Below are 25,347 nucleotides of genomic sequence, written 5' to 3'. Positions count from 1 at the left end.
GCTGGCTCCAACCACATGTTTATCATACACAACATGCAAGGGCGAAATCTTCATTCAGACGTTGGGTGGGACCATCCAGGACAACAGCTAGCACTATGGAGTTTTACAAACTTTTTTTTTGCCCTAAGCAAACTCTGAATAATGAGCTTCAGTACAACATGTCAACAATATTGTTATGCAAGTGTTGTTTGAGTTATACAATGTTTTGCGGCTCACCTTGAACTTTCATCTTAACAGTTCACTTCCTGTCTGCCTCTTTTCCTCAATTGTCTCTCTCTACCGGACAGTGGGAGCACAAGTATGCAGAAACAGACGCGCCCGGAGCATCTTCTTCTCTTTTTTCTTTTGTGGTACGCCGGCACACTACAGTACTAGTACAATGAATGCTGCTGCTCTGGTGTTTTAACACAGAAAAGTATAAAGTGCTGTGAGTATGATGTATTTTTCTAGGCTACCCTGAGAGTTGGCATTGCCCTGGTTCCCTCTGCAAAAAGCCAGATGGGATTTTTGAATTGGATTTTGGATTATTGCTGAAAATAAGCACCATGGCAAACACAAGCTTATGATAGTTTTTAGTTTTGTGCAGCAAGATAACCTTCACAGATGAACACCACTTTCTGGATTTTTGAAGCATAAATTAATTACCCAAATTAAATATATACGTTACTATAAACTGATCAGTCTGTAAGTTGTAAAGTTAGAGTTAGAATAGTTTGCAACTAAAGTCGGGGGGATGTGATCCCACAGTCCCTTGTCGCAATTACGTGCACGAGACATGAGTGGTGAAGATCTTCTCATCTAACTCTCAGCATGTACGTGAATTGTTGTATTTCTAAAAGTTTCAATTCCAAATCTATTCCTTTCATCAAATATAGATGTATTAATATATTAGTTGAATCATTTACAGATGAAACAAATACTCAATTGAATGACTTGATCTTTGGCCGCATTCACAATCTGTCCTCTATATCATGGTGTACAACAAATATTGTTTAGAAAAGTTTATGGGATTTAGATTTGATAGTTATTGAGGATGGGGCTCTAATTGAAAACCTCTTTGATTTGATTTGGATATTGTGTCTTGTGCTTAGGGGGCTGTGTTTGGTGTTATCCCCTGTTGTGATGCCGATGAATTGTGCTACTAGATGATGGAGGGTTAACATGCCCGAATGTCTTGATTTGTTATAAGTCAATGTGTCTGAATAATTCCATGAGGGATGGGTCATGTAAATGACCAGACACAAAAGGAAATTCATTCACTCACAAGTGAAATTGAGGTTTTCAAACAAGCCTTCATGTAAACAATAGAAAAACTCAGTGGGCAGAAACAGTCCTGTTGGTGGTGAAATACTGGGGGCATGCAGTATTAGGCAATATGTAACAGCTAATCTGTTGAGGAGAATGGCCCTTGTCAGAGCCTTTCCCATTTTCCTGTGAATTTTATGGTTATATTGTTGGATGGTAGCAGGACCTCCCAGATAACTACTTTTACAGATTCTGATACATAATCAGTGAATGTGTGAAAATGATTTCTGCTACATGCGTATCTAAACACTTCAGCAGTTCAGTGATGTAATCCAGTTTTAACCTCTCCCAAAGGTCCTCGCCGCACAACATAAACTCTGTCCTAGTTCAGTACCTCCCAGAAAGTCAGCGTGATGAGGAAGTATGACGCATACTAAGTATGAATCATTTTTGACCCACCTAGAGGAGTTTCTTTTTTTATAATCAGGCCCAGTCCTCTACTGAATGAAATCACCATTCAAACTTGGGTAGATGGATTATTTGTTCAAAATTTTGCCACTCAACTTTACAGTGACAGCCAAAAAAGAGAACCCAGGCATCCAGCCTCGGAGAACAGAGGCGTATTGAGAATCTCAGAGTGGGTCGGCTATTTCTCCTCGGGCCGAAGTCTCGGTTTGTGATTTTATTCAATTACAGAGCATTTACCTTTCACATAATGTCAACACTGATGTAGAGCAGCGGTGGGTAGAAATGAACTCACCTGTTCCTCAACACACGTTATATTGTGTCCCAACACATGCACAATTTAAATGACACAGAAATACATATGCGCGCGCACACACACACTGTGGCATGAGTTTGTTGATCCAGCTCGGTCAGGACCAGCGCACGCTCCTCGATCCCCCTGTCCATTTGATGTGTGAAAAGTGGAAGGAAATCAAAGTCATTTCCTTCATTCGGGCCGGTGTGGGTTGTGGTTCCCTGGGGCAGGAGGGGCGAGACTGGCAGTAAAGTATCGTTGAGCCTGCAGAGTCTGGGAAGTGTACGGAGCGCCACATGTTGCCAAAATCAACAGAGGAAACTGTTGGTCAAAGGCACCAACCGCAGGTAGGGGAAAAGGAAGGTGGTCCAAGCGCTGAATTGTAATCTCCGCTCTGAGTGCATACTTTCATTCAGTGTGATCAGAGAGCCTGAAATCCCCTTCTTCCCTCTTCACCCGCCTAATTTGTTTCATTTGCTTGTTTAAGTGAGTCACATTCTCAGGAGATGAGAAAAGTTTGCTCTAAACACAACTTGAATTGTCGAGCAAGTTTTACACCATTGAGAGTTTTCCTGTGATCTAGATATGATGCCTTTCTTTTCTCATTTAAATGCTAATAGCTTTGAGGACATCATCTACAGAAAGTGCTGGGAGCAAAGCTTTTCTCCTATCTGGTGGCAGCACAAGGTGAGCACCTGCCTGCTGAATTTGAAATATTACTAAGTCCCGAAGCGCAACAAAGGCAGTTTGAGCTTTGTTTGAAGGCTTTCTTGTTGTGTACGTGCACACAAACATGTGGGTGTGTTCGTGTGTGAGAGAGAGTGTGTTAGCTGCAGGCCTAATACTTTCAGGAATCAGTATTAGCCTATGTTCAGATGCCTGGCAATGAGGTGGTCGTGGCCAACGTGAAACAAAGAGCGCATTGTGCTTTAGATTAACTTATTTTTTGAGAGAGGGCCAAGGACCGTCCAGCACCTCAGGTTGTGATCAGAGAAGCATTACTTAGTCGGCCTAACGTGTTAAATCGTGATTACCTTTTGCCAGCAACAAATAGGGATTAAAATTACATTACATTAATTACATTACAGTTAGTTTGCCCAGTAACAATCAATTACTCCGAAAAGTTGGCAGTGCTGCCGGTGCTGAGCCAAACCACCTCTCCATGTCTCCCCAGAAACCGTGGCCTCGGACTTCAAGGTGCTGACCCTGATTCAAAACACTTCACACTCGGCTGCAAACCGCAGCAATTAAAACGCAATAATACTTCTTCCACCACTGTTGTTCTCTTCTATGCATGTTAAATACAGGAGAAGTGACACGTTAAGTAACAAAGTAAAGGAACAATATTAATAAATACGTTTGCCTCTGAGTAATTGATTGATTTTTCAAAGTAACTGACCCAACACTGGTCATGATTTAACAGTTATGTTATGTCTTAACAGAGATAGGGCTATGAAGGAAAGATGATCCAAAAGCTGTGAAGTAAATGAAAAAGAGCTGCAGCAAGAGAAAACTCTCATCTCCGCGTCTTCATCTCACCAGCCCGAGATAAAAGCTGAAACCTCTCATGGTTCAACACAATACAGAAACACAAAGCAGCCTGTATGGAGCGTGCAACAGTGTCCCATCTCTCCACACTCACTGAAACTGGGATTGTGTTACGGATGATCTCTTGAACTGTGTAAGAATCACAAATGCTGATATAACTCCTGGCATCTGTTCATGCCCTGCAGGCAGAGCGCCACAGAAAGCAGCGTTCACACCTCAGAAGGAATGCAGGTTCCTTCTGCAGAACATTAAAGCAGCTTCATACACCACTTAGATAGATGTCAACAGCAGCTTGGATTCGTGCACTGGCAAGATTTTTATCTGAATTATTACAGTCCAGTCCCACTTAGGAGTCTTTCTTGGTGTAATGCACCTCACCTTGGATTTCCATCAAGCAGAGAGAAACTACAGGCAATCAGGGCTGACAGCTTTTTTTTGTTTCTTTCAGTAAACTGGACCGAGTGAGGAATGTGTAGTGATGTGGCTTTGGAGGAGCTGAAGGCCCAGATTCTCACAAAATCTGCCGTGTCCTCACTGAATAGATAAAGAGGAAGAAGTCTACTCGCACTCATCGAAGTGATCCTTTTCTATTTGACTTCTGCCAAGTCACTTTAAAAGAAGAACCTTTATGTTGGGTCAGACCGCAGAGCCAACATCATGGCTTCATATGGAAGAAAAGTTGAGCCGGACAGCTTCTTTTGACCCCATTGAGCTGACACCTGAATAACTGACAAACTTTCTCTCCAACTCCCCCGATGGACTGGCTTAATGGTGAATTGAGTACACGTAATTTAAAGCTCCAGATTGAATGGGGGGCAGATAATGCAGGTGTGAAAGACCACTGAATGGAATATGATTAAAAATGGGAAAATGTTTAATTTTCTCAATGAGCTTTAGAAAATCTTCACAGGCGGTAACTCTGTGCCTTTGAAGCGTCCAATCAGTGTTTGAATAGAGCAGCAAATTAAGCATTTTAATCGACATTTTTTGCGCGTACCATCAAATGAATTTCATTTCATGCCCTTTTTCTTTTTTTCAAATCAGTGGGTACATAACCAAGATAAGACTTTTAATTTCTGATAAGTTGGACCCAACAATCATTACATTGTCTGCACTCTAAGTCACTAAAATTGACTTGGCAGGTCAAACACTCAATGGGATGAAGTCAAGTTACACTGTGATAAACTTGCATAATGAAACTTTTACCCAGTGAATGGTCTTTATAGTGCACACTTCTAAAAGTATAACTCGGGTAGGTAAAAGTGAACTTGTGAGAATGTGTAAAAAGGATTTACTTTAAAACCACGCACTTGTTGACTGAGAGAGAAAGAACACATGTAGACCAATTTTAAGCCAAATCCTGTTGAACGGTTTCCCTCCCCACCTCATGTGTGGGTGGCAGATGGTTGCTTGCCGGTTGTCACAGCGATAGAAGACGGAAATACAGGCGACTGATTCAAACACCTCCTTTGTGGGAAACGCTTGTCGTACTACAGCAGCTGTGGAAGGGATAGAGACCTGAACTTAACATGCACACATTCACACACGAGTGGTTGTCTTCTCTCATCAGTTTGCATCAAAGCATAAGTTCATGATGACTTGATATTTTATCAGTATGTATTGTTTTTGTAGCTTAACTTCAGCCATTGAAGCAGATATAATCAATACTGCTATATCACAATTGATCACATAACAATGTGTGATGTGAAAGGTGTGGCTCATAGTGACAAAAAAACTGAGAATTAACACCAAGTATGAAGAAACCCTCAGCATCTGTCAGCTCAGCCATTTTTTTTGAATGTCCCTTTAGGAAAGGGGTTATGGACCTAAAGTGTGCTTCTCGTCTTCTATTTTATTAGTGTAAATTAAAGAACCAGTGTGTAGGAATTAGTGGCATCTAGTGGTGTGGTTGCAGATTGTGACCAACTGAAAACCCTTGGCTCACCCCATCCTACTGTGGCCACTAAAAATGCAAAAAATGTGAAAGGCCCTCTCTGAAGACAGTGGATATTTTGTCCGTTCTGAGCTTCTGTAGGAATGTGGCGGTGCAACATGGCGGACTCTGTGGAAGAGGACTCACTCTCTCTTTAGAAAAAAAGTCTCATTCTGATGTAATGAAAACACAAAGGTACTTAGTATCAGGTGATGAGACAGTGATGAAAACATAATCACAGTTATTATATTCAAAATGATATCACTGCCAATAGATGCCCCTAAATCCACACACTGGACCTTTAAGTGAACTCAAAGCACTTTTACAATAATAAAAAGATTATGTCCGGCAAGTACTTTGTATCACATTAGATTACATCATGGACTGATTGCTCCATATCTTGAGTTTGATAACAATGTTTACCAGTTCAACCTAAAAGGCATGTCAGTGTTGTGTTACAGCTCTTTTTCCTTGGCCCCAAAATCAGTCTGGTTTAAAAGTCATGTTGTACAATCTGAGTGAATGCCATATACACTTGCATCTGGTTATAGGATTTTCAAATTTAATAATACAGGTAATATTTTGGAAAATATTGGCACAAATGTGGCTATATTTTAATCATCATGCTCTAATAATTAAATATTTACTTATAGATCAGATATAAGTCGTTAAAGGGACACTGTGTAGTTTTGGAGAAGAAATTCAAACTTAAAATTTCAATATTTACAATATTAATGAGGCAATAATACAAAATCAGAAATATAATTTGTTCCATACTGAATAAACAAGCTGTTCTCTTGTGTCGTCCTTTAAGGTCGGTTTGTTTATTCAGTTTATTCAAAGCGAGTTTGTTTTTTAAGTTAGGCATAAGAAAATCAGTCAATAAAGATCTTTCTCTTCTGTTTAAAAAACCTACACAGTGCACCTTTAATCAGAACAGCTGTTGGGCTGCCAGAGTTTGGAAACTGCCTTTGATTGGTTTGACAATTTGAGCATCTATTTGAAGGGAAGTGCTTCAGACAGTCCAGACCAAAATCTTACATCTTACAACAGCATCCCTTATTAATAATTAGCTGGTATATTTGTAAGATAAGACATATTCTATGATAAACCAACATTTATAACTGCATTATCACCAATTACTAATGTCTTACTGGCAGACCTGCATAAAGTATATTATTGATTAACCAGTGATTAAGTGGTTAATGACACCATCTGTATAAAGTGTGCCATATTAGAAAGTCACTTTTTGAACTTGTGTAGTACTAAAGATGATATCATGAATAAAAATAACGACAATAATAAATCTTGAGCGTTGAATACGGATGAGCAGTGTTCATTCTGTGCCCCAGCCTGCTCCTGTGACAGCCTACACAGTATAACACGGCAGTAAATCATGTCTCCCCCCGGCTGGCTGCCTGGCTGCCTGTGCTGGCTGATGGGCGGCTCGGCTCGCCGCTGCCCGCCCTGTGGGTGTGTTTAAGGCAAATGGGCCTCTGCATCCACCTGCTAGCGCCCTGCCTCCCTACAGTCAGGAGCGCCCAAGTTTTCCTGAGGAGCACACGCTGCGTGCCTGGACCTCTGTGCGCCACAGGGACTTTGTTTCACACGCTGCTTTTTCCCACGAGATGTTGGCTGTGGCCGCGCGACGACACTCTCTGCTCGCCTCGCGATTTTCTACATTGAACTAAAGAAACATTTCCTCCTTTGTTTTTTTTTTTTGGTGTGTTTTTTTTAACTGTTATTCTGTGACTGCACACTGAGAACTCCGGGGCCAGTGTCTGACCGCGCAGTGCGCACAGGTACAGACTGCGCTCCTGAGCAGGGACTGAGCTGAAGGCTGCACCGGGATTTTCTATTGTTGTTATTGATCTCAACTTGGAGACGAAAGTGAGCGAGCTGTTGGAATTGGTTTGTTCAATGACTTGTAAGGTCGGATCTGAAGTTATATACGGAGAGCTGTAACAATAAGGTAAGCTTTACTGAGCTGCTGTTTTTCCTCATATCCTCTATTAAACCTGCTCTCTTGTGAATGGTTTATTAAGGTTACCTGTCTGCAGCTGCGCGCTTTTCTAATCTCTTGATTTTTATTATGTGGAGGATTCCTTCAATACTGTCCTGCTTTCTCCTGTAAAGAAAATATCTGACCATAATTTTAATTTCCGACAGATCACACCCTTAATTCTCCCATGAATCAGTCTTACTATTTATTGAACCGTGCGCTCTAATACCACACCAGACTGTTTACAGTTCTGTCGTCCATGTGTAGCCAAGGCTGCCAGTCTGTTAGCACACATTTCACTCTATATCATGTTTCAGCAACATTGAAAAAAATCGTATAATGAAAATCTATAAATGAAGTTTTATTTCTACTGTTTGCAGTCTTATATTTCCAGCCTTCAAGCTGAAGCAGAGTGGGAGTCTTTTTATTTGTCTCAGTTGTTGTTAAATGTGACAAATCATCATCCTCAGTGTTTCTGTAATGATCTGGACGCTCTCCAGAATATGGATCCTTTTATTGTCCTCTGAATAAACCAGCGCATGATTCAGGAGGAGGGTTGTGTTGCAACTTCACACACTGATCCCTTACTAACATGTGCTTTTTTGTGTCTCTGAGTGTATGACTGTAAGTTTTAATGGTTGCATTACATTTGTCCAGCATGTGGCAGTTAATAACTCGCAGACAGAAAGAAAAAGAAGCTGAAAGCATCAGTGGATGTGATTTTTCATACAGAAATGGTCCATTTGTAAACTTGAGTACTCATTGTACGACCAAAATGACCCAGAATAGATGGATTTATCTTTATAGTGTGATGTGAGTGGTCTGTTTGAGTCTCCTGGGCAGTGCCCTGTTTGACTTCATCAGCTTGTGTGAAGCACTTGGCCTCAGTCTCAGAATAAACAGCTGGATGGTTAACAAATTGTCAGTAAATAGCCCAGGTTTAAACAGCTGGTTATTGCTCATAAAGCCAGTAGAGCCGGCCGGTCTTAGTGCTCTTTGGCTTTGCTGACGTCTCCGAGGGTGCGTTTGAGATGGAGACCTGCTCCAAGAGGACAGTTCTGTAGGTCAGGATGATGTAGAGCGTGGTGGAAAAAGTTTCATCCAACCTTCTTTGAGTTGATTTGATGGGGAAGGGCAAGAGGTTAACTGTTGGACAAGTCCTTCTGATGATTTGTGACGTTTTGTGGGGATCATTGTGGTCGCTCCCTGGTGTCCATCATTCATTAACTCCGGACTTTATTGATGAGCACCACTGCATTGTTTAGAAGACTTGTTGCAGTAGGCGTTGGAGCCTGTCATCATTTGTAACCCCTTTAAGCAAGAAGTTAATATTTTATTTTCGATTGCACCAATCACAACATCTTTTTGTCTCTCGTAAGTGTGAGGACGTGGTACAACCTGGCATTAGGTGAAGCTATAATTACAGAGCAGCACATCGTGTCATGAGGCAGGAATGTGTTTTGGGAGAGGAGCAGGAGAAACGCTCCTCTAGCTCGAGTCAGCGTGATCTTCCCATCGGTTTGTCACACATGCAGGCACGAACTCTGAAAAACAAACATAATTTCTACCAAATGGAAGTGTGTACACATCTCTCAAAAAAAAGCTTGGCTCCTCAGTTCTGCGGAGCTGCCACAGATCTGGCTGTAATCTCCACACCTCGGTGCTGCATCACCAAAAAACTTGCAGGGGATGATGGGGCCCCTGGGAGCCAGTCGTGTGACATGTCACATAAATTAGTAAACGAAAACAGACTCATTGTGGCAGAAGCATCTCTTCTCACGCCTGTCTTCTTCTTTTTTTTGCAGAGATTTTTTTTAAAAACACTTTCTGTGAGCGACTGGAGGTTGGTCGACCATGCAGCTGGACGGTCTGTGGACGGTCCACGCCCTCCTGGCACTGTCCGGCTTCGCTCTCGGGAACCCGGTGATCAACGACCCGATGGCCGCGCCCCGCGTCTTCATCTCCTTCAAAGGTAAGAACCCTGAAGCTCATCCTCCGCTCTCTCTCATTCCTGGTTTGCAACTGGTGTTTCTAACTCTTCTCACTTTCTGCTGGTTTCTTAAACTCTGTTGGCTCATCGTGTGACTGATGACATGACGGTTGTGTAAGTGGAGCGATTGCGGCTCTGATACGTGGGGTCTCACGTTACACCACAGAAGAGACCACAAACAGATCATGCAGTTCTTATCCGCTGCCCCCTCCTCAGTGTAATAGTCACCAGATGCTTCCACTGACTTGCAAACAATTAAAAATGCAAACAGTGACTGAGCAGATGCACATATTGAATGTACTGTGTGAATGTTGTTCTGGCTCATTTTGAAACAATATACATGATTATTGTTTTAGTTAATCTAATGCCGAGTCTTTATCCTCAATCATCTTTATTATGGAATCCCTAAATTGGAGCCACAAAGAGAGCTGGGATAATAAGGAGCATGTAATAACTCCACGGCCATTATGTGATTATTCCCCTGGCGAGGCAGGCGTGTACTCCAGGGGAGCTGTTCTTGTGCTTTTCCGTGCAGATTAGGTGAGATGGGTTGCTGGGTTCCGAGGGGTGCAGAGTGAGGGGGGGGGTATTATCGAGAGCAAATTGCCAGGATCAGCCAAGCAGAGCGACGTCCCCGAGGCCTGTCCTGCTCAGAGATCAAGCCTTTGATTAGCATCCAGAGAAAAGCCGAGGAGGGAGCGAGCAGCAGCAGCAGCAGCGCCCCTGTTTGCTTTGCTTTCCATTTCCCAGAGCTCCCCCCCCTCAAGTACAAGTTGACTTAATTAAGTGGACTGGCACAGTTCATTGTCGAAGGCGTTTTCCCGCTTTAATCAAGTGGGATTTAGCACATCAGTGAGCTCACATCCAGAGCTCAGCAGTTTTTACTTTTTTCTTTTTAAATATCATTTTAGTCAGTTCTTTTACACAAACGCTGCGTTGTTTTCAGACAACTCTGCAGATTGTGCCTCTCTGTGAGCACACTGATTGGATGCTTTTGTGTAAGTGCATCTTTGGATGGCTGAGCTCACCCGAAAGCAGCGGACTATTCTGTGGCTGACACCGAGGCTGGAAAAAAAAAGGCTCGGCTCTCCTGCTTACCTGTGTGTGTTTGCCTCTCCAGTCAATATGAATTTCACAGTCTGCTGCTGCTGCCTCTCTCGGAGGAATGCACCCCCCTCTCCATTCAATATTATGACTCTCTCTCCCTTAATTGCTTTTTGAGAGGCCCATGTAGTCCTTACCTTGGCAAGCTGGCTGCACTTCCCCTGATGCATCGTGATGGTGTTAAGTTTTTTCAGCTCGAGCTGTTTGGGAAGGCAGTTTGCCTCTGAGCTGCAACTTTAATGGAACACAGTCTGACGACAAGTGTGGACAATATGCAGGTTTTTAACGTGAAGGAAAGAATGTGTTTAATTATCAGTCCCCTGTTTATAATTATTGATCATTATAGCAGCGAGTCACCTTTAAGAAAAACTTAAATTGCAGCTATAAAGCCCAGCGTTTCTCTCTACACATGTTCCAAACTGATTAACTCGGTAGCTGAGGAGCGAGGTTCACAACCATGACCTCCATCTGGGAGGCCCACACTTCCCTATTAAAGCAGGTAGAGTAAATCATGGGACCTAATTGCTTTGCTTTGGCTTCTCGGAGTGTGCACAGATTTTATGGCGGGGAGACAACCTCCTGTGGTATTGGAGAGAGCCAACACAGTCTCCAAATATTCAGGGGATGGAGGGTGAAAAATAAACACATTTCAATAGAGTTTGTACAGTCTGAGGGATAAACCGTGGAAGTAGACTTTGTTCAGGCTTATCACGTCTTCTGCGCTCGTAAGCCGAGGAGGAGAAAGGGCAGAGTGAGCCAGGAGAAAGAAGTCTGCCTTGGTTTAGACAGAAAATAGGTGTAATCAGTATCAGATGAGCAGAGCGAGTGTTTCGTAGAATGGGCAGAAGGAGTGAAGAAAACGCGCCCATAGATAATCAGTTGACATTTTAAGGTTAGTTGAGACAAGACTGCTGTCGCCAGCAACCCCCAAGAGAGGAGTCATATTAAAAAGTCAACGCGGAACTGCTGAGAATCTGATCTTTTGAGTTAACACACACCTACAGTGACTCCTGGCATGAAATGTAAGAATGCTGTGGGCTAGTAGTGAAGAGTGAAGGCATTTGGTTGTAAAATGGTTCACTGTTTTGGACCAGAATCATGTTGTTTTCTTTAAATCTGCAGTGCAGAACTTTTGTCTCTCCCTTCTGGAGCAGCCATACTGCTAATTTCTGTAGCTTACTCTGTCGCTGTGGTTGCTCCAACACATCCTCATACTTAAATGACTGATTTGTTTGATTATCAATGACTCCCAATACAACATGACGGATGAAGCATGCTAGCAACAGGTGGTCCTTCATCATGTGGTTGCAGTTTGGTAAGGTTAAGGTGAGAAAACTACTTGGTTGGGTTTACAAAAGAAATTGTGGTTTGGGTTAAAATAATCAGGCTTACATATGTTACTTATGTACGCATTTCTTATGTACACGACTTTTGGTTTCACACGGGACATGAACAGCGGTCTCCTTGGTGAAAGTCCGACTAGCCTTCTGTCCAACTCAACCACCTCCTGATGTAGACTTTGTCACTTTCTATACTCACCTGTTACCTGACTTCCACCTTTGCTGCCGTAATAATAACAACAGCCACTAGAGGTCAAAGCCTAACAATAAATTTCAGTGTTTCCCACACATAGACATTATCATTGTAAAGGGATATTAAATGCCAAAGTATATTTAGTGACTCTTATTTGTCCAAGAGAACGACGCCACCCGCGATGGACAATCTGCGTTCGCTCTACACCTCTGGTCTACTGACATTCGCACATGCTCTGCTGAGAAATGTGACCTCTCCTATTTAATGCAGGCTCACCTATGCTGTTGTGTCAGCTCTGGCAAACCAATCTTTGCTGGTTGACCTAAAAGGCATCGCCACTGGTGTGCCAACACAGGAGAATCGTCACAGTGATTTTCCAGATTTAAAAGCTCTGTTATACTGCAAAATACAAAGAGACTTATCTACATTTGATAGGCTTTATGTGAACTTTGGCAAGAGCTTGAATGATTTGTGTGTTGATTTATATACAAGTCCTGAACTGCATATTTAATGCATTTCAAGTGGGGCTGCAACTAATTTTCATTATTGATGAATCTGCCTGTTATTCTCATGATAAATCAATTACTTGTTTTCCCTATGGAGTGTCAGAAAATAGGGAAAAATGTCCCATAGCTCAAGCCGATACATGAAAATCACTCCAGAACCCAAATATATTCAGTTTATTGTCATATATGAAATATAAACAGTTGATTATAAAAATAGTTGCCAATTATTTTTTTGATGACTGACTAATTGATTAATTGACCACTGCTTGTAGATCTAACTTCAAGTGGCAGCATTTAATAATGACACACTTAATTTTGATAATAAATTAATCACAGTCTGGCAACTTTGAAACTTTAATCAGTTTTTAACTTCTGTGGAGCCGTGTAGGTGTTACATTTTGAGACAAATACTGTTCTTTGTGTACAGGAGCAGAGTTGTTGTATATCATAATATAGCATATGATAAATCCATCGTTCTTGATTAAACTCTTTTCAAATTTAGTGCCATCACGTCGGCCCAGTGTTTTAAGCTGCCCATCACCGAAGCGAAATGCTGAATTAACAAGTGAAAGGATCGTGTGAGAGCGTCACCCCTCCGTGAGACTCCTAAGTCATGCAAGTGCCTCTGTGGCGTAAATCCATTAAGAGGTCGACTGATTTATAAGTGCAATTTTTTTTACATTCTTGCTTTTCTATCACACTGTGAGGTACAGAAAACACATCATTTCTGAATGAACAAAGCTCTCCTGAGGGAAGTTTTGCAGAGAGTGTAACGTTACTGCTGTTGGCCCACATTCCCTCTGTGACATGTTTGAGTTCATGCATTAAGCAGATCCAAATCTAAATCCATGCTTATGACTCTGCTTCTCCCGGCCCTATAGCACAACATAAACCTCTGCCTCATCTGGGCTGCATGATTTCATTCACAAAACATCACTGAAGCAAGGTGCTGTCCCTGCTTTATATGCAATTGTTTACAGTGGCGACTAAAAGCCTTTGGAGACATTTTAAAGATGTTAAACCATGGCTTCTCTCAGCCTGCTTAGATAAACAGAGAGCAGGTAAACACTGGTGCAGAATGCACAGAGGCACGGGGTCAACAATCTGCATGATAGTAAATTTTCACTCTGTAAAGGCCACGCAGACGTAATCTACAGCCAAGGGGTGGAGCCGTGCGAGAATTAACACCGGGCACCACTCATTTGGTGTTAATGAAATTTGAAACGGCTGCTCTGACAACTAAAGCGATGGAATTATGGTCCGTCAGTACAAAGGAAAAGTCCTTTTAAATACCATAACAGCACACAGGATTACAGCCCCCCCCCCCTCCTCCTCCTCCCTCTGAGTACACACGAGGCCAAATCCTCAGAGACGACACCAGAATGTGGGTCAAAATTGCCACATTGACAAGCTCACCGCTGCCGGGGCAGGTGGCAGTGAAAGGAAGCGGCTCTGGCTCATCATCATTCCAAATATTTCTCATCTGCTCGCCCTCCTGTGAAGAGCTAACAGCAGGCTCCTATTTATACTCCTCAGCAAAGTCTTTAGTCTATATCGGGTGTGAGTGTGTGGGTGAGTGCGTTCGAGTGGGTAGAGGGTTAGAAACTCCCCTTTGGGGTTAAATGCCAGGCATTCTGGCATGTGTCAGCCCTTGTTATGCTGGAGTTATGTTTTCAATGCTCAGGAGTAACAACAGATGAAGATTAAATGTGAAAATGTGAGCTAAAAGCAGCTTAGGAGTGTGTCCATACAGTGAAGTAGTTGTAATGATCGGTCAGCAGGTTGCTATCAGTTCATCTCTGGGCTCTCCCCTTTACTGCCGCCCTGTCACTTATACTGGTGAATGTTTAAACTCTTATTACTGTTGTTCACACAATGCATTCCAGCGGTCACTTTCTTCTCTGCACTGCCGAGGCATGCATTAGCGGTCGAAATTACGCTCTTATCACTGATTGACTGTGACATCATGCAGCCTGAGTGTGTGTTTAAATGAACAACCATAATGTGGTTTCCTTTGGCTGCACTTTGAAGCAAATGCAACGTGACTTTTATATTTGTACAAGGTGATCAAAATTAAAGCTCCCTGTGTCTAATCTTCAGGATACCTCGAGCACATTGGTACACCTCCGTCCTAACTGTAATGTTACAGTCCTGTCAAACCACATGTAGAAGCCACAAAACCACTGTCCCAGTAGTCTGGCACCGATGCTGATGTCTGGCTGTGATGTCTAATTACTGTTTGCGAGGCAGCAAATTAATGACTGACAAACCACTATTTCTCTGGCCATGCCCCAGACCTCAGCTTCTCTCCACAGCCTAAGCCAGGTTATATTTAGTGTAAAACTCCTCTCCCTCAGCAGGCACACAGCAGTCATTTGTAGCGCCGTGGTTAACCATTGAACACGGTCGGCAGGGTGGTGACGGTGGTTTAAGTGCAAACGCAGCTTGGTCCGGCACAGCTCGCACTCTGCTGTGATTCAGCTGTGATTCGAGACTGTCACTTTATTGCGAGGTCCTGGTTGGCCAGGAGCCATCCTTAATAGTGTAAAACATTTGATATTTGATTGAGTGGGTGTCGAGGAGACAGTGCGTGTTGTAGCAAAAGGAGGCTGTGGTGTGAGGTCTGGTCTGAGCCTAGTGCTCCAGAAACTGTGTCAATCCTCCACTGTGGTGCACATGACTTCAGAATTAGGATCCCTTCTACCTTATGCATGTGGAGGTGTGTGTTTCTGTGTCTGGGAGGTTAGCTAAAGGCAAACTTTATGGAGTGGAATGTGTGACCCATTTTGTCCATGGATGATAAAAAAAAATGTCTATCGTTTTGTATTATGCTCTATTGTTTGTCACCAGTACTTTTCCTTTGGATGACGCTTTGTGTTCTGCACAACATGGATGTCGGCAGGAAATTTGCATGAAGGCAACACAAACAAACATGGAGAAGGGTGAAAGAGACACATAACAGGGCTCCAGGGTGAGACTATTTCGGTTGCACATGCACTCAAAAATCTTGTACGTTTGAGGTTATCGCACTTTCATGTTGCGTGTGCTGTTATTCAAATGAAAACATGTGTTTGCACCTCTATTCCTGTTTTAAATCATTTACATAATATGTTATGAAAATGAATTCAATTAAAAATGTTATTCAGGTGCACATAAATTATGTGCTGGTGCACCTAAATGAAACAGTTCAGCACAAAAGTGCAACCATTTAAAAAGTTAGTCTGAAGCCCTGCAGAATGCAGTGAACAGCAGTCAAGACAAAACAAGAAACTAATGCATAAAAGAGGAGCTACTTCTGTCACAGATATGGAATTCCCTTTTTTGGGATATACGGTTTTGGTGATATCACACAGTCCTAATCTGGAAAATCAAGTTGCTTTATCTCTGCGCTGACAAACAATAAGCTGTGGTTTGTCAGAGTTGAATGTTGCCCACCTTAAAATCCATTTATCTCTTTGACAAAGCTGAATACAAAGCACATAGTTATACATGTCAAACTGTCATGGTACTCATCATTGCATTCCAATAACAACAATCGTCCTGATATGAAATATGATTGCTGACCGGCTGCAGTCATCATCCGAACTTGAGGCACTGGTGATTATCTAGTCAGAGGTAATCATTAAACGTATATAAGTCTGATAGTCTCAGGGTGACAGGTCAGGAATCAGAGATTGATTAGCTGTCTGCCTCTGAGACCCTGGTGCCTAAACTACGCCCCCTATTTGGAGGATGACTGATAGGAACATGTTTATACTTATTTCCGGTCCAGTTGGTACATTGTTTTCATTTGAATGCAATGAAGATGATCCTGACAGCTAGAGAGAAAAAGCAATAGTGCAATTTACATGGTGTTTGGTCACATTTAAAGAGAAACACCAGTGGAATTCAAGAAATCTGTGCGGATGGTGTTTCAAAAGCTGCGGATGCATGGATAATGTTTATTCAATCTGATCGAAATCATTCATATTACAGTGATAAAATGAGCGTTTACATGCCCCAAAGCATTTAATCAGAATATAACTTTCATATGCAAAGTGGTCTAATCTGCCAGAAATATAATAGAAGAAAAGAAAATTCAGTTCAGCTCATTCATTCATTACACCTGTTTATACAATATTGAAGATGGACCCACAATGTGTCCTGGAAACAGTATTTGTGTTTCTGGTTTGGTGAATTCCGGCTGCATTTGGAGCCATTTGGACATCAAGGCACTCAACAATCCTTATATCTTTCAAGATCTATGACAAAAAAGCTGTGTCAGCCACAGACCCAGTGGCAGACTCAGGTTGTTTGACGGGCAGAGGCGACCAGCTGTATGCGGTCTGGCACCAGCCCAATGAAAAGGCACTGGAATAGCACCCTTGACGGCACTTCACCAGGTTTTGTCCACTGGAAGGGCAACGTATCATGTTTCATCTACCATAGGGGCATCTAAGAGGGCACTTTCACTGCGTTTTTTCAAACATGGGGGCACCAGGTGGGGCGATCAGTCCACCAGTGCACGGACCAGGTGTTTCTGTCCCTCCCGAAAGCAACGTCACCTATTGTTAGCCACATGGGAGGAGAACATGTGCAGAAAAAATATATTTATTCCAACCAGAGAGAAACACTTGGATTAAGTGTATGCATGTGTTATTCTGAGTGGGCTATTGTTCTGATTATTAGTGGAATATTAACATCTCTGTCTGACACTGATTCTGCATTTATTGCTCTTGAAGCAAACCTCCACTCCTGCTTGTAGAGATCAATCAACATAATTTTGCATTTGATTTGAGCATGTTTTACACTCATCAATAATAAAAAGGAATGTTATGTTGCACAAATCCGCCTCCATAAGGCTTAGCAGTTAACCTCAACTATTAAATCTGTCAGCCACATCAGTTTTTATGCAAGACAGCACTGCTCCTGTTCTCACCCCGCTCCCTGTCAGGTGTATGTGTGGGACAGACGTGTGATATTCCTCAAAAAAAAAAAAAAGATGCTGGCGCCTTTCAGCACGTTGCCCCTGAATCCAGCAGTAATCTCGTGTCCGTCTCTGATGGCGCCAGTTTCCCTTTTGCAAATGAAAATCGCGGTCATGGTGTCATCCTGAAGCTGTGCAAGCCAAACATGAGTGCTGTCCGCGCCTCCTACCCAGCGCTGATGCTGCAGCTCCTGGAATATCTCTTTTATTCTCTCCTTCCCAGGGTTGTTAAACGCACACAGGCCTTTCTTTATGATGAGCGATGAATCGAGTCATTGTGTTTGAGTGTTATAGAATATAGCCACTTGGCACCTTGAACTACTTGATTCTCATGCCATATGGCCACCAGTTTTTAAAGTGTATCGCGGGCTGCTTGGGTGGTCCTGATGTCTGATGAAAGAGGAAACAGTATCAGTGCTTGTCTTTGGGTTCTCCAACATCTGGCTAATGGTTGCTGGATGAATATATTGTGTGTGTGCAGGTAACAAGTATTTAGAACGTCTCCAGGGGATTATCGTGGGCAGGGGAAACTGAAGGTGACACAGTGCCGTCTAAATATAGTCCAACTCATCTCTGAATGCTCGGTTTCCTGCTGCACTTCTGTCTGTCTTCCCTCTCCTTCTCATTTCTCTTCCCCTGGCACTGGATGGGCAGTAAATGCACAGGGACTGAGGTGTTTGGGATTCCTGGCATGGAAGCCCTGCTCTCTTTTAGCATCTGCAGAAAGAGCGATATGTTGTGTTGAGAGCGTGGTGTTCCCTCTCTGGTCAGGGTTTCACCTGTGGAGCAGCCTCCTGAGTCGGGTTACGGGCTCTGTCAGTGCCTCGCCTCCAGTGAAACCGAGATCGTCTCTCCTGAAGACTGAGGACCCAGTGTTGTCTGTCCGTCTTGTCTTTCACGGGCATGTTGTTGCATCTGTTACCCTCCCCTTGAACCCCTCCCCACCACGCTGGAAAATACCGACCAAATTGTCCAGATACTGTGAATCACTTTCTCCCCACTGGCGCAGCATCTCCTCCCATCCATGTGTTTTTATTTATGGAACTACAATTGTACTTTTTTTTTTCCAGCTCTACATGAAATGGACAAAACTACAGAATTAGAGCAGCCATTACAAACAGAGCGGAGCTGATGCAATTATGCCTTTTATGCCTGTTATGCAGAATATGGGCGAACATGTCAGAGCAGTAAATGATCCCACATGGTCAAACCGAATAATAAGTCTGTACTTGGTTATTTCCTGTAATCACAAAACCTGCTGGGTGAGGTTTTCTCCCTCTCTGTGGTAGCTGGAGACCATGTCAGTCACATCGTGGGAGTCCTGTCAGGTGTGATTAAACTTTATGAAACTTTCCAGTGTTGTGGAGAAAACTGTCACTCACCATCTTTTGTTACTTTACTTCCCCTTTGTTCAGGAAATGCGTTCTCAGGCTTGACATATTGGTTGAACCGAGCGAGGTGGCCAGGTTCATCTGAGCCCGCGACTTGTTATGTAGCACAACTGCCAAGCTTCAAGGTTGGTCCCTTTTCTAGGTGGCATAATTAAGACTTCCTGTGGGATTTTATGTCTTTTCACACCTGTGAAAACAGGGCATTAGTGTGGACTGGATAAACAGGTTGAGGACTCAGACTGGCTTTGTCTCGGGGAACGCCACTGGGGCTGAACACTGTATATTCTTAGCGCTAGTGTTTCTCTTGTGGCAGATTAAGGTGTCAGGTGGATAATGGTCCAGACGGATTAGATGTGTGCGTGGACCCAGCTCAAACCTGCGGCCAGGTTTCATAAAGGGTTTATACTTGAGAATGTTATCAACGGTGATATCTTTTCTCAAAGCGTTACTTGATAAAAACACTGTGAATAAGCAGGAAAACAATGGAGAGGAGTCGGTTACGATGGGGAGAGAATATGCAAGGAAGAACATATTCATTGGCCAATCTAAACTGAATGATTGCTTTGAAATACTTTTAGTTTAAATATTATTATTATCATTATTTTTAGGCTTTTCGCCTTTATTCAGATAGAACAGCCAAGAGTTCGAACTGGGGAGAGACACAGGGGATGACATACAGCAAAGAGCCACAGATTGGAATCAACTCGGGCTGCTAGGGTTGGAAAACACTCAGCCAGATGTTCCCGGCCATCCCACACTTTAATACTTCTTTATCTTGTTGTCTGGACAAAGAGGTGTTTTGACAACCAATGTTCAGCTATCCACATACACATTTTGTTGTCTGAGATTAGCAGACAAAGATTTGGGCTTGATATTTGGTGCATGAAAATGTGAATTTTATCTGGTTCTATCAGTTCCCTTGGAGAGCTCCAGCGATCAGTCGATTAATCGATTAGTCAATCGAAAGAAAATGAATCATCTATTTAGCTATTCTAGCTCCTTAAATGTAAGGATTTGTTTCTCTTCTTTGTCATTTATGATAGTAAATGAAGAGTTTTGGGGTTTTGGACTGTTGGTTGGGCAAAACAGCAATCTGAAGACGTCACTTTGGGCTCTGGTAAATAGTGATGAGCATTTCAAGTATTTTGGACATTTTATGGTTCTTCAATTCTGGTCCTCCTTGTCCAGCATGTTTTAAATGTTTGCTGCTCAGCTCATCATGGAGCTGTGCTGAAGCCTGATAAAGAACCATTCATTTGAATCAGATGTGTTGGAGCAACCAACATCTAAAAAAATGAAGGACCAGGGTCCCCAAGGAGAACACTGGATCAATCAACAATCAATCAATTCATCGTGAAAATAATCATAATAGATCAGTTGATGATAACAGTAATCGTTCGTTGCAGTCCTGTTCTCTTGTACCGACCCAGTCAAAGTTCTGCCTTCAGTCCCTGAACAACTCACCCAGAACACTGCAAACTGTCTTGTTTGCAACCTCTCCTGTATAAACTCTTTCCCTTCGCTGGCTCTCTGTAGTTGCTCGTATCGTATTCAAAGCCCAGTGCTGGCTCACAAAACCTCTTGAAGGGATCTGCAATCCCGTACTTCCAGTGGTTGAGCCCGTGGCTCCAACTCTTCACATCGAACCCCCCCCCCGTCCCTCCCCTGTGTTAAGGTGCAAGAAGCTCGCTCTTTGCTCCAAAAGGCCAAGTCATCACTTGTTCAGTCTTGTCCCTTCCTTACGGCTCCCAAATGGTTACAGCACTCTGGTCTGAACAGCAGAGTCACTCCCTCTCTGCCGTTCTTTGAAGTTGTCATCTCGAGGAGTACTTCATCTCACCGTTGAATCTCTGAGTCATGCTTGCTCTGAACTCTTTTGCTCACACTAATCTCTCTGGAATGACTTTCTGACTGTATCCTTAGATCTGACTTTATTCTTTTATTGTCTATGTAAATCTTAGAATAAAGTTTACTGTAACGTTGCAGATATTGTATGTCCCTCTAGATGAGTATGTTGGCCTTTAATGTAAATGCAGATCATCTATAGGTCTTCTCATGTTCTAGATTAAAGGTTGATCTTGATTGACTGTGGCTTCGATCAAGAATTAAGATCAGCATCCATAAGTATTCAAGTTTATGACTGCATTATTGGGCCTCTTTTATATGAATGGTGTACTTCCTGGCCAATAGAAGTGCAAATGAAGATTTCTTCGGCCTGTCTCCATGCCTGCGTGGATCCCTGTAGACGTTAAGTATATGGGAGTCTCTCGGAAAGGTCAAGTGGGCGGGCGTGACCCTGAATGAAGAGGTCAAGGCCACTGCCCCCCTCTGATCTACACTTCAACATAATTTCTCACCCTCTGTCAGTGGGAGATTCAGTTTCAGACACGTCTCGCTGCTTCAGAGCTGCAGCTCGGGCCTCTAATGTGACCTCCCTTCTTTGAGGTCTACAGTAAACACACCATGAGTGAGACAGTGTGCTGTAATATAACCTCAGAATGAGGCGGAAAATGATTGTGTGTCATTCACAGATTACACACACACTGGATAGGCGTTTCATTTTCCAAGTAGAGATAAATGTTGTGCAGGACCATCAGTTTGTTAGTAGCTGAGACAGAAACACAGGCAGGACCTGCAAACACTGAGAAGCTACAGTGTGTTTCTTTCCAGTTTCCAACGGTTTCTCTTACTTTCTTTGTTGAAACTACTTGGTTAGGTTAGGAAGATATCATGGTTTGGGTTCAAATAAGCATGTTATTTTGCATTACATCATGTTACATTAGGCAAATTTCGTATGCAGTGTAATTAAGTACATAAAGTTAAAATAATGAGAACGATGTGTCATATCAGGGGCAGTCTGAGGGAATTAAAAGATAATTTGTTTGGATCAGCTGCAGGGTTATAAGATTTAAAGTGAACCAAAGGTAATTATTAGATAAAAACAGCTAATGAGTTGAGTTTTTGATCGATGACAGTCTTGATACAAGTTGCTCAAATACTGACCACAAAACCTGCATAAACATTATGTCATGCCGATTGTATTGTGAGTTAATCTGCTGGTTTAAGTGTTAAAGTAGCCAAGTATGTTCAAAACACAGAGCTATATATGTGCAATATGCAAGAATGAAAGCCATATATGGATAAACTTTATCTGCAGCGTGGTTGCTATTAATCAGTATTTAATCAGTGCAGTTTGGTGTGTTGTCTCGGTTGGGTTACACATCAGATCAAAAGGTGAAACAGGAGACTGATCTGAACCAGACATGCTGTAATTTGGATTTATATTACAAGTTCAGAAACATCTTACCTACATGATAGAATACAGACACGGTGCAGCAGTTTGTACTCAAAGAATCAAAGTTACATGTGCTCAATATCAAGTCTACTCCTGTGGTTTTGGTAGAAAGTCAGGTGGAAATGTAGTTTTCAGTTGAAGTTGAGATCACAGAAACTGGATGCTCTCCTCATCATTGTTTTAGAGTTCACTGGAGCGTGTTAAGAGTAAATTGCAGTCAGCATTTCACTCTCTCATCCAATCCTTTCAGCATGTTTGCCCCTGCTCCCACCTCCTCATCTGGTCAGTGATGAGGTCATATAGCACTCTACTTTTGTCAGAGGAAATGAGGCTGTTTGGAAGACACTGAAGAGTTGAGCTCATAAGAGCTCTCAGGCATGTTACAATGCCTGCACTTTGATGCCTTTGTTGTGGCATGGTTTTGAAATGCTGATTTGGAGATTTCCCCATTGCTGCCTCCTGCCTGTTGGTGGAGTAGGTGTTAATTGCAATGTGTGGGGATGGACTCTCATTGACATCCATTGAGGCCGGGCCGGGGCCGGCGGTGACCCCCCGACAGGCCGTTTTTGTCAACGACCCATCCTTTCAGGCCCCCTCCTGCGACGGTGCCTCCTCTGAAGGGGTGAAATAGAGGAACCCTGGCATGCAGTTCCCCCTGTTGTTGTTGTTGTTGTTTGGCGTCGCCCACACACTCTTCCCGCTGTGAAGGTCCTATAGCTGCAGGGGTGTTTGTGTAGGTTTGCCTCTTATTCACAGAAGTTCATTCACATTCTGGGAGACCCGGGGGTGGGCGTCAAACTGGCATCAGGCCTTTTTTGTCAATGAATGCGGCGCGCAGCGTCCCGTGGGCCTTTCTCTGTGCTGCCTATAGATTCCTGAGCCCAGGTCCAAGGAGCACCGCTGAGGGAGGACAGCGGTGTAGAATGGAGGTGAAAAATGAGGAGGGAAAATGAAAGTCAAGAGGAGCGGAGGGCATTGTTTACATCCTCCACTCCAGCCTGGCAAGCTGCCAAACCAGTAGTGGGCGATGTGTTGCAATATGAAAGCACAGAGGATTATGAGTCTCAGGGGTAATGTTTGGGAAACTATTTGGTAATGCCCTAATGTTGCTCACTTTGTCGAATCACTCACCCCCTCTCTGATCTCCCTGCTTGTCAGAGCGGGATGTACATGGTCTGCGAGTCCTCTCATTGTTTTGTAAATCTTAAGATGAGTGGGGGTGGTGTTACTGCGCGCGCTAAATCCCTGTTTGACTTCTTAACTTGCTTGTTTTCCTGCTTAGCCCCTCAATGGAGGGTTAATGAATACTTTATTGCCACTTTACTGTGTGGATCTTAGTGGCCGTATTTAATTTCCCCCCGGGGACGTCCTGTGGCGTTTCCCAGAGTTTCGGAGCAGCCTGCTTTGCATTTCCTTTCTGTGAGAAGACAAACGGGCCTGGAGTCCAAGATGAAGCGCTCTGACGGAGGGAGGGCGAGACAGAGAGAAAGGGGACGGAGAGAGGAGGGCTAGGATTTCACTCCTACGTCTCTCCCTCCTAAGTCTGAATCAGTCCAAAGTCTCTCTCATGGGCTACAGTGTGGATCGAGTTTTACCCCCTCTTGTCCTCTCCCACCTTCCAAGTTTTGACATGCTTATGTTTTACCTTCCAGGGTGGAAATAAAAGACAGACAGCGAGGGTGCTCGGTGAGGAATGGGGCTGCAGAAAGTGCCGAAGAATTTTGTTAGATGAGCCTCCCAGGGTAGAGAGCTGCACACACAGAAAGTCCCGTCAGTAACTGAACACTGTTGGACGCGTCCATATTCTGTCACTTAACTGGTGTGTAATCAGGCAGACGTCCATGCGTTTGTCACCAGTGTGGCTGTATTTCCGCCAACTTCCCAACTCCACCTCAGGTGACTGATATCATCACCCACCTTTGCAGTGTTTCTCCTCCTTAGCTCATAACTCTGTCAGACAGCGCTTAGTAATGCAGCTCAACTGTGACCATGTTTGCTATTTTAAAGCCTCTAATTAAGTCAGTCAACCTCCCTTTTTTTTCCGTCATAATGCACGATTAGAGAGGGGCTCCAAGGGTCCCAGCACCCACCTCTGTCACGTGTTGGACCCAGTGGTGAGCGATGGCTTTTTAATGGAGGCCTCCCAGTAGAGAAAAAAAAAAGGGCCCTAGGTAGTGGAACCAACCCGGGGGAACGTTTAAAAGACTGGCAAAAAGAGCAGCCATGAATAAGCAGCTCTTCCTGTTTTCCTAAACGTGGTAGCAGCATTGAGTAAAGGTAATTGTTCGGAACTAATTAGAGCTGGAGAGATAAATGATGGTTAGGTGAGATGCTGTGTTTTTAATGACGCGCTGTGGGGATGGAATGCACTGTGGAGTTAACTCCTCAGAGCTCGGTCATGTGTTCGCGGGTTAATCTCAGAGGCACCTTAGGACTCGCTGGCTGCACTGGAGTGTGTGGAAATTATTAGAGAATCGAGTGAATTTTCCAACATGACTCTTAAGTTGTTTTTGAGCTGAGGTCTGAAATATGTTTTCGTTGGTGAAGTGTTGCGTTGGAAATAAAAATTGCTGTTAGGAGTGTCTGTTTTGCTTGGGCCTTTTCGGGGACGTGGCAGGTGCACTTGTTGCATCTGACGGACGGTGTGTGATCCTGCTCGTGTACGTGTCCATGATCTCTCACCACCAAGGACACACGTTTTGTTTCCAGATAGAGACAAAGGCTCCACCAAAAACCTTTAATAACTCTGAAGTAATTACACAATGACTATTTATTATGGTTTGCGTGGCTGCAGGAGACAGGGGAGTATCTTCTGGCTCGAGCAAAAGCAACATTACAAGAAACCAACTGAAATTAAATCAACAAGGGAGCTGAAGCCACAGCATTTTTAAATCATGCTGTTAAGTTGTGTAACATCACCTTGTCAAAACATGGCAGCAAGAAAAACCTCTTCATCCAAGATCCACGTTGCGTTAAGTTCTAAAATAGCCTCACCTGGCAGACAGCAGAATTGCTGATAGACGCAGCAACAACTCCTCTCACAGCTGGGGACGACCTCTGCCTCCTTGTCCTTA

At 43.3% G+C, this 25,347-nt stretch overlaps 1 protein-coding gene across 1 annotated transcript in view; it reads left to right on the top strand.

Moving 5' to 3' along the window:
• The first annotated feature begins 7,037 nt into the window (after positions 1 to 7,037).
• Positions 7,038 to 25,347, top strand: part of sema3fb (sema domain, immunoglobulin domain (Ig), short basic domain, secreted, (semaphorin) 3Fb) — a 70,086-nt gene continuing 51,776 nt past the window's right edge. The window contains exons 1-2 of the mRNA XM_073468177.1: positions 7,038 to 7,458; positions 9,294 to 9,460. Of these exons, the coding sequence (XP_073324278.1) occupies positions 9,343 to 9,460 (118 nt within the window). The 5' untranslated portion in view covers positions 7,038 to 7,458; positions 9,294 to 9,342. The remainder of the gene's footprint in view (positions 7,459 to 9,293; positions 9,461 to 25,347) is intronic.

Source organism: Pagrus major, chromosome 6 (assembly GCF_040436345.1).
Source record: "Pagrus major chromosome 6, Pma_NU_1.0".
NCBI classification, from domain to species: Eukaryota; Metazoa; Chordata; class Actinopteri; order Spariformes; family Sparidae; genus Pagrus; species Pagrus major.
Note: the sequence above shows the minus strand (reverse complement) of the source record. Positions and strands in the feature narration are given on the sequence as shown.